This window comes from Hemiscyllium ocellatum, chromosome 7, assembly GCF_020745735.1.
Source record: "Hemiscyllium ocellatum isolate sHemOce1 chromosome 7, sHemOce1.pat.X.cur, whole genome shotgun sequence".
NCBI classification, from domain to species: domain Eukaryota; kingdom Metazoa; phylum Chordata; class Chondrichthyes; order Orectolobiformes; family Hemiscylliidae; genus Hemiscyllium; species Hemiscyllium ocellatum.
The window spans coordinates 31,587,051-31,600,502 of record NC_083407.1 but is presented as its reverse complement, the minus strand read 5'-3'; the positions used below and the strand labels follow the sequence as shown (position 1 = coordinate 31,600,502).

Below are 13,452 nucleotides of genomic sequence, written 5' to 3'. Positions count from 1 at the left end.
TTATGTGGAGGATAAACATCAACACAAACTATTGGGCTGAAAGGGACTTTTCTGTGTCATAGATACAATGCAATTCTAAATTATTTTATTCATATGCCATTAATTTTGTAGATCAAACATTTCTATTGTTCACTTCCTTTGAAGGAGGGATGCATTTAATATTGTAATTATGCATAAGAAAATTTGAAAAATATTTCATTTTAAAATTTAATTACTTGATAGGTATTGACAATTTTCTGATTACATAAACTTAAGATGTGAAATGAAGAACTGGAAGATTCTTTGGGTTCTACATGTTGTCCAAATGAACAAAGTTTCCCACTGAAAGGCCTTTTTTTTGCTAGCCTTTATTAGCTTAATTTAGTCAATGGTATTAACTTGATTGAACCAGGATTTTAAGTTCCCACTTTTCAACTTTTATGCTTGCTTCATATTCTTTTCACATTTGTTACTGACAGGCAAATGTATTAAATTTAATTAAGTTTTGTGAAACATACTTTATAGTCACAATTTCTATTTAAAATATCTTTTGAGAGGAAGGGGGATTTGGTGATGACTCTGCGTACCTTCAAGGGGCCTAGAATTTGACTGGGACAGAGATATCATCATTGAAAAGGTAAATGCCTTCACAGATAACACATGATCCATATTATTTCTTAAACTAGTTTTGATTACTAGAAGGAATAGTAGAGGATTTTCAAGGCTCTTTTCCCTGTCACACATTCATGCACCTGCTGACTTACATTGCCTTCCAGGCAATTAATATTTCAATTTCAAAATTGTCCTTGATTCCAAATCTTTGGATTTCAATTTTCCACCTCTAACCTCATTAAGGCTACACCTCTCAAAGTTCTCAACATTTTGCTCCAGGTCTTTTGTGTACCCCTGATTTTAGCCATTACTTCACTGGTGGCACTGTTTTCAGCTGTCTAGGGCTTAGCTCTGCAATTAGCCTACACCTCATCATTTTTCTACTGCTCTCTCCTGCTTCATGTAATTCATTAAAACCTGCCTCTTTATACAAACTTGATGGTAATCTTACTGTTTCATATGACTTGGTGTCAAATTTACAGAATAATTGTTCATGTGAGTTGTCTCTATTATAATTTAGTGGGCTAACAGTATGATATTAATGCAAGTTTTTGTTGCAGGCAGTCATAGTTTATCCTCTGATTTGTTGCCTCTCCCAGAAGGTTACATTGCTGTGAAGTTAAGGAGTGGAGTGGGGTGGGTGGAAGGAGGGGAATGAAGCACTGTTTGATCATAGTGCTCTAGCCATCCAGGTATGCAGCCACCTTGACAGAATAATAGTGACTTTCAAACTCGCCAATAATATTTGTTCACACAAGAAAATTACCTGGAAAGATCTCTGGATAAACTAAGGCTTTAGGACACAATGGATAGCAACCACAGTGAACTGCTTCCAACCTAACAAATTAAAGCATTCAAAAAGTTATTTGAAGAATTACAATAGGTGTGATATTAGCAAAAATATACTCATAAAAATACACATCACAAGGAATACTATATGCTACCAAGTCTTAAAATTCCAACAATATATAAAGTGATCAGTTAGTCCTTATTAGCATGACTAACTATATTGCAGCAACTAGGAACCATGTTGCAGTGCAGAATTCTTGACACAATTATTATCTTCACTTTCCTGCTCTGGATTGATACTATTCTAAAGTTTCTAACATAGCTGTACCGTAACTGGATATTGATTGGGTTGAGGTACATGATATAAAAAAACTCCACTTTTCTTTTTTGTTTACAGGGAAGTGGTCAGCTATTGGTAGTAAACCAATTGTTCCTCAGCAATAATGTGGCTATCTTGGTAAACAAAACCTAACCAAGAAAACAGGAGCTCTTTCAAATAGGGACTGTGGTCATGGTTTGCATTCAAGTAATTTCAAATTAATTTCAAAATAAAAACATTTATCATAAAATTGCAGATTTTGTTGTGCATTGGTACAAATTGTACATCTTTGAAGTAAACCACTGAAAACTACAGTCAGAAGCAGTTTGAAAGTTAAATTGTGGACAATAATGGTCTGGATTTTCCAATATCCAGAAATTCCCTTCTGAAGCATAGATGGAAGTTGCGCTTGGGGACACTAAGGAATCCCCATTGTAGCATACAATGGAATTGCTGGGAAATTTAAAATCCTACTGAACAGCTCCCCTACGCTTGGAACCCTCCAAAGGAATCCATTTAAACCGGAGAATTTTGAAGGGTTCATTTGCAGCTAAGTACACAGTTACTCAGAAAACGTTAAGGATATTGAAACCTAATCTAGACGGTGGGTAGCATTTCAACTGACCCCAGTTTACCCTACATTCCCTTAACTACACACTCTCAAACACCTAACATCTCAGACCCAGCTTGTCACATCCTCATCACCTGGGACCTGCACTCACCCTCCCCCCAAACCCCCATCCCATGACATGTTCCCTCCGTACTTGGGAAGTAACTCTCTTGCCCTGCTTCTGAACCTAGGACTTTTCCTTCCCTGCATTTCCTGCCCACTCTCCTCCAGGTCCCAACTTTCCAACCCCACTGGAGGACCCGATCATCTCTTGCTCCCCACTGGATCAGATATTTTGCATTCACGTCAATCTACCTTAAACACACCATCTGTGACCTGGCTTCCTTGCCAGCTTGCACCCTACTCCATACCTACTTGGCACCGTTAGCTCCTATCATCCTGAACACCTGGCACCCTCACCTGAGTCTTACCATTTTAGCAATATTGTGAAGATGGCTTTCTGTGATGCTGGACCAATAGTTTCAGAGCATGGCAACTGACTGCTGTGAAAAAAGGGACAAGGTTTCCTTCTTTTGACTATCAACAGCTTGTCAGAATGGAAAAACGGCTTCATATTTCTGAAGGAGTCCAAGTCAGATTCTCAGAAAAAAATGATGTTCTTTCATTGCATTGAGAGACTCCTTGGAAAATCCAGTCCATGTACACACTTTTTTTTCTGCATATTGCTGTAATATGTTTTCACATTTTTATATATTGTTATTTGCCCTTTTATGAAAAACATTTTTGGATTTTAGGTTGCAATACTCACATGATCTGGAGATCATGGTCAATTCAAACCTGTTTGCAGCCCTAGCAACAACCTGCTGAAAGCGTTATATTTATTTTGTCTCATATTGCTCAGGTTCCAATGTTAAGAAAATAAAAATCAAATAAAATGATTCCCCACTCAATTATCATTGATGAGTTAAGTTTTTACTAAATTTAAAAGTTACAACAAAACTAAATTATCGTGCCAACAAAGGAATTTATACAAACTTCTATCAGGATTTGGTGAGCATCTATGACAGTAATTTTGAAAAGCAATGCAAACTTTGCAGCAATTTTCTTCATAATTTTATTCCTCGCTTGTTTGAATTATAAGAAGGATAGTATTAAGCTGCAGTGGGTGCAGAGGGCGCAGAGGAGATTTACCAGGATGCTGTTGAGTATGGAAAGTTTGAGTTATAAAGAAAAGCTGGAACTTCTTTCACTGGAGCCTATACAGGAAGTTGAGAAGTGACCTTATAGAAGTTTATAAGGTCATGAGGGGTATAGAAAGAGTTAATGATAGATATCTTTTCCCTAGGATGGGGACTTCAAGACTAGGGGGCATATTTTTAAGGTGATAGGAGAAAGAATTAAAAAAGACATGAGAGGCAAGTTTTTTTTACACAGACGGTGGTTCGCCTGTGGAATGAACTTCCTGAGGAAGTGGTGGATGTGGGCACTATTACAACATTTAAAAGATATTTGGATAAATAAATGAATAGGAGAGGTTTTAAGGGATATGGGCCAGGAGCAAGCAGGTGGGACTAGTTTAGTTTGGGATTATGTTCAACATGGACTGGTTTCTGCACTGTATGACTGACTCTATGATGCATATAACTGTTAACTGCAGCTGTCAGAAACCAATCAGAACATGGCTATATTTCATACTCAGCAATACATTGCTACAGCTCAGAGTGGGAATAGAGCTGAAGTGAGGAGCAAAGACGATGAGATAAATCAAGATTTCAGCAAAACAGTGCCATGCTTGAGGCTTAAAAGCCCATGGGGTGTTGAAGACAGATGATAACATTTACATTTATTTACATAAAAACATTATGATCTCATGACACTCCAATATGCTTTGTCCCTATTATTACATGATAGCCTCTGTCTACCACATTTCATGCACTACATGTAAACATGTAACAATTCCAAAGGCAACTAAGTACAAATGACCAGATAAGGTAGTTTAGTATTACTGGTTAAAAACAAATCATGAACAGAGGGAACTTTGACTAGTGTCATGGAATCTTGAAAGTACAGGTAGGGCATCTCATCTGAAAGATGGCCACCAACAATGCAGTACTGAGTTAGAATCCTAGAATGAATTCAAATCTCTGCAGAAGGGAAGTAATACAGATTACCTGAGCCCTAGAAGCAGGCTGGTGGCCTTGTAATCGCTCCCAGAAATCCATTATTGTTCTTGTTTTACATCATGTATAAAGGTTGCACAGTGTTACCATACCAAGTAAATACATATTTGACTACTTTCGAGTGACCTTGAAATTATGAGGTCTCATGAAATCACTGTCTGCTATTTCAGCAGAGACATTAACCTATTTATTATTGCTAAAATAGTGGACAAGGAATTTCAAATAAATCCATCTTCATACTTTTATTGCTTAACAGAATTGCTATGGCCATGAAATTATACTATGCTCTAAAGTCTGTGCAGCCAGACTTCTCTGGTACAATGGTACATGTTTGATAATTCAACCACAGCTTTCATCTATCCTCTTCTCAGTGGTCTTGTTACTCGTGAAGCACAGCGAATTCTGGTTATATCTACCTCATTGTCCCTACAACATCTACTAACAGAATAAAGAAAAACTCGCAGAATAAATTAAAGAGCTTTTCTTTAAAAAAAATTGTTTTTAAAGAGGTGGAGGAGAGCATTTCCAACTTCATGCAGCCACAAATGTTTGTGTGTGGTGGATTAACAATTCAAATAAATCATACTGGCATATTCTCTTTGATGTCAGCAATTCTCCTTTAGTTCAAATGTACGATTTATTCTCACGTGTATTTTACGGTAACAATACAATAACATACACGTGAAAAGCTTTCATTTGTTGCCATGATTTGGTATTATTTTGAATAATTCAAGAAAAAGGAAAAAGAAAGATATAGTTGAAAGATAGTCCATCAGACCTGAGCCCGCTTATCATCATCAATGACACCTGCGCCACCATCCCTCCTCCACCGCTTCCCATTTACACTGGATCCAACCAAGTTCAAAGATGCCAATCCTCAGGAGCCATCTTTCGAAAAGACAACAATCTTATTGTCCTGGGCAATTAATAGAAATACTCAGAGTTTTACAACATGGAAAGAGGCCCTTCATTCCAACTTGCCCACGTCAATCATCAATCTAGTCTAATTCCACTTTACAGCATATGGTCCACAGGCTTGCATGCAATGGAATTTCACATGTTCACTAAATACTCCTTAAATGTTATGTGTTCCTGCCTCTACTGTCCTTTCAGGCAATGAGTTCCAGACACGTGATACTGGGTAAATATAAATTCCAGAAATCTTCTCTCAACTTCCAGTCACTTTCACCAAATCAATGTCCACTGATTATTGACCTCTCTACTAAGGGGAAATGTTTCTTCCTATCTACCTTGTCTATGCCAGTCATCATTTTGTACACTTCAGTTAGGTTCCCCTTCATTCTCATCTATCTAGTCTCTCTCCTTGTAGCTGAAATCCTCACACAACATCCCAGTGAAACTTGTCTGCACACACTCTGGTGCAACCACATCCTTCCGACATTGTGGTGACCAGGAACTGTACGTAGTACTTCAACTGTGCCCTAACTGATGTTTTATGAAGCTCTATCATAACCTCCTTGCTGTTGCATTCAATGCTTTGACAAGTAAAGGCAAGTGCCCCATTTGCCTTCTTAACCGCCACATCAACCTGTCCTGCTAAGTTCATGGATCCAAATTCATGAGCACCAAGGTCCATATGGTCCTTTGTGACCTTTAGGGTTCACCATTCACAATGTAGCTTTTTGCCTTGCTAGTCCTTCCAATAAGATGCAAAATTTTCATTTAAAATCTCATCTATGTCTTCAGCTCCACACAGATTGTCCCTTTTGTCCCTAATGGACCCTGATCTTTCCCTCGTTATAAACTTGTCCCCTAATATATTTTATTATTTTACAGCAACATAGATTTTCTATTATTTTACTCTTCAGTGTTTCTCCATGCCTCCTGTTCGTGTTCCTGCTTTAATTTTTAAACAAGCCCCTGCACTTTGAATACTTTGCTAGGGTTTTTGCTGCTTTGAGCCATTAGCATCTGCCATATTTTCTTTTTTAACCTGACCCAATTTTGTACATCCCATGACACCCAAGATTCTCTAGACTTGCTGGTCTCACCCTTTGCCTTTACAGGAACATTGAGAGTCAATGTTTCCTTTTTGAATGAATCCCATTGCTCTGATGTAAATTTTCCGAAAAGCAGCAGCTCCCAGTCCACTTTGGCCAAATCTTGTCTTACATTAAAATCAGAGCTGAAAGTGTGATGCTGGAAAAGCGCAGCAGGTCAGGCAGCATCCAAGGAACAGGAGAATCGACGTTTCGGGCATAGGCCCTTCTTCAGGAATGAGGAAAGTGTGTCCAGCAGGCTAAGATAAAAGGTAGGGAGGAGGGACTTGGGGGAGGGGTGTTGGAAATGCAATAGGTGGAAGGAGGTCAAGGTGAGGGTGATAGGCCGGAGTGGGGGTGGGGTCGGAGAGGTCAGGAAGAAGATTGCAGGTTAGGAAGGTGGTGCTGAGTTCGAGGGATTTGACTGAGACAAGGTGGGGGGGGGGGGGGTGTGGAAATGAGGAAACTGGAGAAATCTGAGTTCATCCCTTGTGGTTGGAGGATTCCTAGGCAGAAGATGAGGCGCTTTTCCTCCAGCCGTCGTGTTATTATGGTCTGGCGATGGAGGGGTCCAAGGACCTGCATGTCCTTGGTGGAGTGGGAGGGGAGTTGAAGTGTTGAGCCACGGGAGGGGGTTGGGTTGGTTGGTCCGGGTGTCCCAGAGGTGTTCTCTGAAACATTCCATAAGTAGGCGGTCTGTCTCCCGAATATAGAGGAGGCCCCATCGGGTGCAGCGGATGCAGTAAATGAGGTGTGTGGAGGTGCAGGTGAATTTGTGGTGGATATGGAAGGATCCCTTGGGGCCTTGGAGGGAAGTAAGGGGGGAGGTGTGGGCGCAAGTTTTGCATTTCTTGTGGTTGTAGGGGAAGGTGCCGGGAGTGGAGGTTGGGTTGGTGGGGGGTGTGGACATGAAGAGGGAGTCACAGAGGGAGTGGTCTTTTTGGAACACTGACAGGGGAGGGGAGGGAAATATATATCTCTGGTGGTGGGGTCCATTTGGAGGTGGCGGAAATGACGACGGATGATACGATGTATATGGAGGTTGGTGGGGTGGTAGGTGAGGACCAGTGGGGTTCTGTCCTGGTGGTGATTGGAGGGTGGATGAGCGGGAAGTGGAGGAGATGCGGTGGAGGGCATCGTCGATCACTTCTGGGGAGAAACTGCAGTCCTTGAAGAAGGAGGCCATCTGGGTTGTACGGTATTGGAACTGGTCCTCCTGGGAGCAGATGCTGCAGAGACGAAGGAATTGGGAATATGGGATGGCGTTTTTAACAGGGGGCAGGGTGGGAGGAGGTGCAGTCTAGGTAGCTGTGGGAGTCGGTCGGTTTATAGTAGATGTCCGTGTTGATTCGGTTGCCCGAGATAGAAATGGAAAGGTCTAGGAAGGGGAGGGCGGAGTCTGAGACGGTCCAGGTAAATTTAAGGTCGGTGTGGAAAATGTTGGTAAAGTGGATGAACTGCTCAATCTCCTCGTGGGAACACGAGGCAGCACCGATACAGTCATCGATGTAGCGGAGGAAAAGGTGGGGGATGGTGCCAGTGTAGCTGCGGAAGATGGACTGTTCCACATATCCGACGAAGAGGCAGGCATAGCTGGGGCCCATGCGGGTGCCCATGGCAACTCCTTTAGTTTGGAGCAAGTGGGAGGATCGAAAAGAGAAGTTGTTCAGGGTGAGGACCAGTTCAGTCAGTCAAAGGAGGGTGTCAGTGGAAGGGTACTGGTTGGTATGGCGGGAAAGGAAGAAGCAGAGGGTTTTGAGTCCTTCGTGATGGGGGATGGAGGTGTACAGGGACTGGATGTCCATGGTGAAGATAGGGCATTGGGGACCGGGGAAGCGAAAATCATGGAGGAAGTGGAGAGCGTGGGTGGTGTCCCGAACGTAGATGGGGAGTTCTTGGACTAAGGGGGATAGGACCGTGTCGAGGCATGCAGAGATGAGTTCGGTGGGGCACGAGCAGGCTGAGACAATGGGTCGGCCGGCGCAGTCAGGTTTGTGGATTTTGGTCAGGAGGTAGAAACGGGCAGTGCGGGGTTGTGGGACTATGAGATTGGAGGCAGTGGATGGGAGATCCCCTGAGGTGATGAGGTTATGGATGGTCTGGGAGATGATGGTTTGGTGGTGGGAGGTGGGGTCATGGTCAAAGGGGCAGTAGGAGGAGGTGTCCGCAAACTGGCATTAGGGACACCACCCACGCCCTCCACTTCCTCCATGATTTTCGCTTCCCCGATCCCCAAGAAATAAAAGAGACTTGAGGGGCAACAATTTCACACAGAGGGTAGTACGTGTATGGAATGAGCTGCCAGAGGAAGTGGTGGAGGCTGGTACAATTGCAACATTTAAGAGGCATTTGGATGGGTATATGAATAGGAAGGATTTGGAGGGATATGGGCCGGGTGCCAGCTGGTGGGACTAGATTGGGTTGGGATATCTGGTCGGCATGGACGGGTTGAACTGAAGGGCCTGTTTCCATGCTGAACATCTCTATGACTTTAACACTCATTCACCTGTTCTATCCGGGGAGAAAGTGAGGACTGCAGATGCTGGAGCTTAGAATTGAGAGTGTGGTGCTGGAAAAGCACAGCAGGTCTGGCAGCATCCGAGGAGCGGGAGAATCAACATTTCGGGCAAGAGGCTTTCATCAGGAATCGCGATGAAGGGCTCTTGCCCGAAATATCGATTCTCCTGCTCCTCGGATGCTGCCTGACCTGCTGTGTTTTTCCAGCACCACACTCTCACACCTGTTCTATCCACCTATTCCCATACTCATTAGCATGTGGCACCTGGAATAAAACAGATATTACAATATTTGAGATCCTGCTTTTCAGTCTACTATCTTGCTCCCTAAATTCTTCTTACAGAACGTCATCCCGCTTTTTACTTATGTCTTTGGTAACTATGTGACTCATAATGCCCTGGAGCCAGTGACATCCTTGACCGTGGTTCCAGGGAGCAGTACACCACCTTGGAACTACATCTGCAGCAGCAGAAACACCTACCTCCATCCCTCACTATTGGGTCACCTATCATTTTTGATCCACTTCTCTTCCACCACACCCCCTAACCTCCTCTTAGTTCTGCTGCGGTCTGGCTGTACTACCCAGTCTAACACTGTCCTTCCTGACTACCTGTTTGCTTTCCATCTCCATAATAGTGGTCACCCACTCCTTCTCTTAAAGTACATCTGCAAGCTGCAGCATGACCATGTCTAAAAGCGTACCATGTACACAATTCTCAGTCTTGCAGAAGCACTGTTGTGCTTCCAGTATAGGTGTAAGCTCTGAAGCTCAGCACTCCAGCTGGCCAAACCCTAGCACTACCTTTAAACATGGTCATCCAAGCTGCCAGGAGTGGCAACAACTTTTCACATAGTACAGGCTGTGCAAAACACGAGATTGAGCTCCCCCACCAGACTGTTAGTTAAAATAATATTCCCCGAAATTTAAGCAAACTAGAAAATTATTAAAGTTTATTTTTTTTAAAAAAGTTAGACCTTTTAGCTTTCCTTAAAGCATGTTTAAAGTGGAAAAAAAATGGATTGGAGACTTTGAGCTCCCAGGTGTTAACTGTGATCCTCCAAATTAACATTCATGTGTAATATTGGGCTGAAAGGGTATCAACCCACAGATGCATTTGGAAATGCTCAGTATTAGGACTTGGTTATTTTATTTGCAATGCTATCAATATTTTACCTTTCATCCTTGTAATGTAAACACCATTAGTATGAGTTAACCAATCAAAGGTTGCCTCTCTTGCACTGGTAGTGTTATATTTACTCCATCAGTAGAACTCTGAATGCAACAAAATCTATTATCTCAGATAAGTGGGCATATTCATGCTGTGACACTGTATGTACAAATAAATTGAAATAGTCAGACTGTTTGTTCCTTTTATTCTGGTTGCACTAATTTCAATCTCTTTACTGTCAGGAATGTACTAACTGACAGGAAGACTATACTCATTTTAGAAAGGATAGACAATTATAAAACATGAGTCAAAGAGGTGCTGGGAAAGCAAAGCCAGTCAGGCAACATCCGTGCAGCAGGAGAATTGATGTTTTTAGGTCGATGAAGTAAGGCGTGAAGATCGGAGAGGAGGGTGGAGCGATTAGGTGGGAAAGAAGATGAACAGGTAAGACAGGTAGGTTAGATCAAAAGGATGTTGCCAAATTGAAAAGTTGGATCTGGGATATGGTGGGAGGAAGGGAAATGAGAACACCGGTGAAATCCATATTGATCGCGTTGGTTGGAGGGTCCCAAGGCTGAAGATGAAGCGTTCATCCTCCAGGCATTGGGTGAATGTTTGGCAGTGGAAGAGGCACAGGTCCTGCATATCCTTGGCACAGTGGGAGGGGGAGTTGAAGTGTTCAGCCACGGAGCGGTGGTGTTGGTTGGTGCAGGTGTCCCGGAGATGTTCTCTGAAACATCCGCAAGTAGGTGTCTTGTCTCCCCGATACAGAGGAGACCACTTCGGGAGCAATGGATACAGTAGATGCCGTGTTTGGAAGTGCAGGTACATCTCTGACAGATGTGGAAGGCTCCTTTGAGGCATTGGATGACTGTAAGGCACAGGTTTTGCAATTCCTGCAGTAGCGGAGAAGGTGCCAGGAGAGAAGGGTGGATTGGTGGGGGGCGTGGACATAACAAGGGAGTCGCAGAAGGAATTGTATTTTAGGGAAAACAGGTAGGGGTGGGGAGGGAAATATATTCCTGATGGTAGGGTCTGTTTGTCGGTGGCAGAAATGGCGGAGGCTAATGCAATGCATCCAGAGGTCGGTGGGGTGGAAGGTGAGATCTGGGGGTTCTGAACTTGTTGCGGTTGGAGGGGTGGGCTTTGAGGGCAGAGGTGCCGGAAGTGGATGAGATGTGCTGGAGGGCCACGTGATCATTGACCACGAGGGAGGAGAAATTGCAGTCTTTGAACAAGGCGGCCTTCTGGTATGTTCTGGGTGGAATTTGTCCTCCTAGGAACAGATGCAGCGAAGGTGGAGGAATTCAGAATAAGGGTTACAAGTTTTACAGGAGGCAGGGTGGGAGGAGGTGCAGTCCAGGTAGCTGTGGGAGTCGGTGGGTTTGTAGTAGATGTTTGTGTTGAGTCAGTCACCGTTAATAGAGATAGAGAGGTCCAAAAAGGGGAGGGAGGTGTCTGAGATGGTCCAGGTGAACTTGAGGTCAGGATCGAACATGTTAGTGAAGTTGATGAACTGTTCAACCTCCTCATGGGAGCACAAGGTGGTGCCGATACAGTCATTGATGTAGCCGAGGGAAAAGGTGGGGGATGGTGCCGGTGTAGCTGCGGAAAATGGACTGTTCCACGTAACTGACAAAGAGACAGGCAAAGCTGGGGCCCATGTGGGTGTCCATAGCTACCCTTTTGGTTTGGAGAAAGTGGGAGGAATAAAAGGAGAAATTACTGACGGTAAGTGTCAGTGGAAGGATACTGGTGGGGTTGACGGGAGGGGAAGAAATGGAGGGCTTGGAGGCCTTCATCATGGAGGATGGATGTGTATAAGGACTGGATGCCCATAATAAAGATGAAGAGTTGGGGGCCAGGGAAACAAAAGTCATGGAGGAGGTGGAGTGTGTGGATGGTGTCCCAAACATAGATGGGGAGTTCCTGGATCGGGAGGATAGAACTGTGTCAAGGTATGTAGAGATGAGTTCAGTGAGTCAGTCAGGTTTGTGAATTTTGGGTAGGAGGTAGAACTGGGTGGTGCAGGGTTCCCAGACGATGAGGTTGGAGGCTATGGGTGGGAGATCGCCTGAGGTGATGAGGTTATATGTGGTTTGGGAGATGATGGTTTGGTGATGGGAGGTGAGGCCGCGGTCAAAGGGGCAATAGGAGAATGTGTGCAAGTTGACGCCGGGCTTCAGTGGTGTAGATGTCGATATGTTCTGTGGTGGAGTTGGTCCTCCTGGGAGCAGATACAGTAGAGGCCGCACGTGGTCCTCCCATGATCCCCTGCAGCTCATCTCATCCACTTCCTGCACCTCTGCCCTCAACCACACCACTCTGCAACAAGGACAGAATTTCCTTCATCCTCACTTTTCACCCCACCAACCAATGGATGCATCACATTATCCTCCGCCATTTCTGCCACCTACAAACATTCACCACCAACAGGGATATATTTCCCTTCTCACCCCTATCTGCATTCTCTAAAGACCAGTCCCTCCATAGCTTCCTTGTTAGGTCCTTGCCCCCCACCAACCCACCCTCCCTCACACTGCAGGAATTGCAAAGTCTGTGCCTATACCTACCAACCTCCACCACCACCACCCCATACCCCACCCCCCTCTTACCTCCATCCAAGGGCCCAAAGGAGGTTTCCACATCCGTCATAGATTTACCTGCACTTCCACACACATCATCTAATGTATCTGTTGCTCCTGATGTGGTCTCCTCTACACTAGGGAGACAGGACGCATACTTGCGGAATGCTTCAGAGAACATCCCCGGGACACAGGCATGAAACAACCCCATCACCCTTTGGCCAAACACTTTAACTCCCCCTCTCACCTGGCCAAGGACATAGACGTCCTGGGCCTCCTCCACCACCAAACTGTTACCACTTGATGTATGGAGAAAGAACGCCTTATCTTCTGCTTTGGGACCCTTCAACCACATGAGCTGAATATGGATTTCACCTGTTTTCTCATTTCACCTTCCCCCCACGCCAGATCCAACTTTCCAACTCAGCACCACCGTCTTGATCTGTCCCACTTGTCTATCTTCCTTCCCACCTATCCACTCCACCCTCCTCTCCGACCTATCATCTTCACTCCCTTCTTCATCTACCTATCACATTCTGAGCTACCTTCCCCCCATTCCCATTTATCTCTCAGCCCCCTTAGGCTACCCCCTCATTCCTGATGAACAGCTTATGCTCGAAACATCAATTCTCCTGCTCCTTGGATGCTCCTGGCTGTGCTTTGCCAGCACCACGCTCTTCAACTCTGATCTCCAGCATCTACAGTGCTCACTTTCAAAACATGCCCTATAA

General features: G+C 44.2%; 1 protein-coding gene across 7 annotated transcripts in view; it reads right to left on the bottom strand.

Moving 5' to 3' along the window:
* Positions 1 to 13,452, bottom strand: part of gtdc1 (glycosyltransferase-like domain containing 1) — a 360,673-nt gene that overhangs the window by 42,956 nt on the left and 304,265 nt on the right. For all 7 annotated transcript variants that reach the window (XM_060827108.1, XM_060827116.1, XM_060827115.1 and 4 more), the window contains one exon: positions 1,358 to 1,428. In XM_060827108.1, coding sequence (XP_060683091.1) covers positions 1,358 to 1,428 — 71 coding nt within the window. The remainder of the gene's footprint in view (positions 1 to 1,357; positions 1,429 to 13,452) is intronic.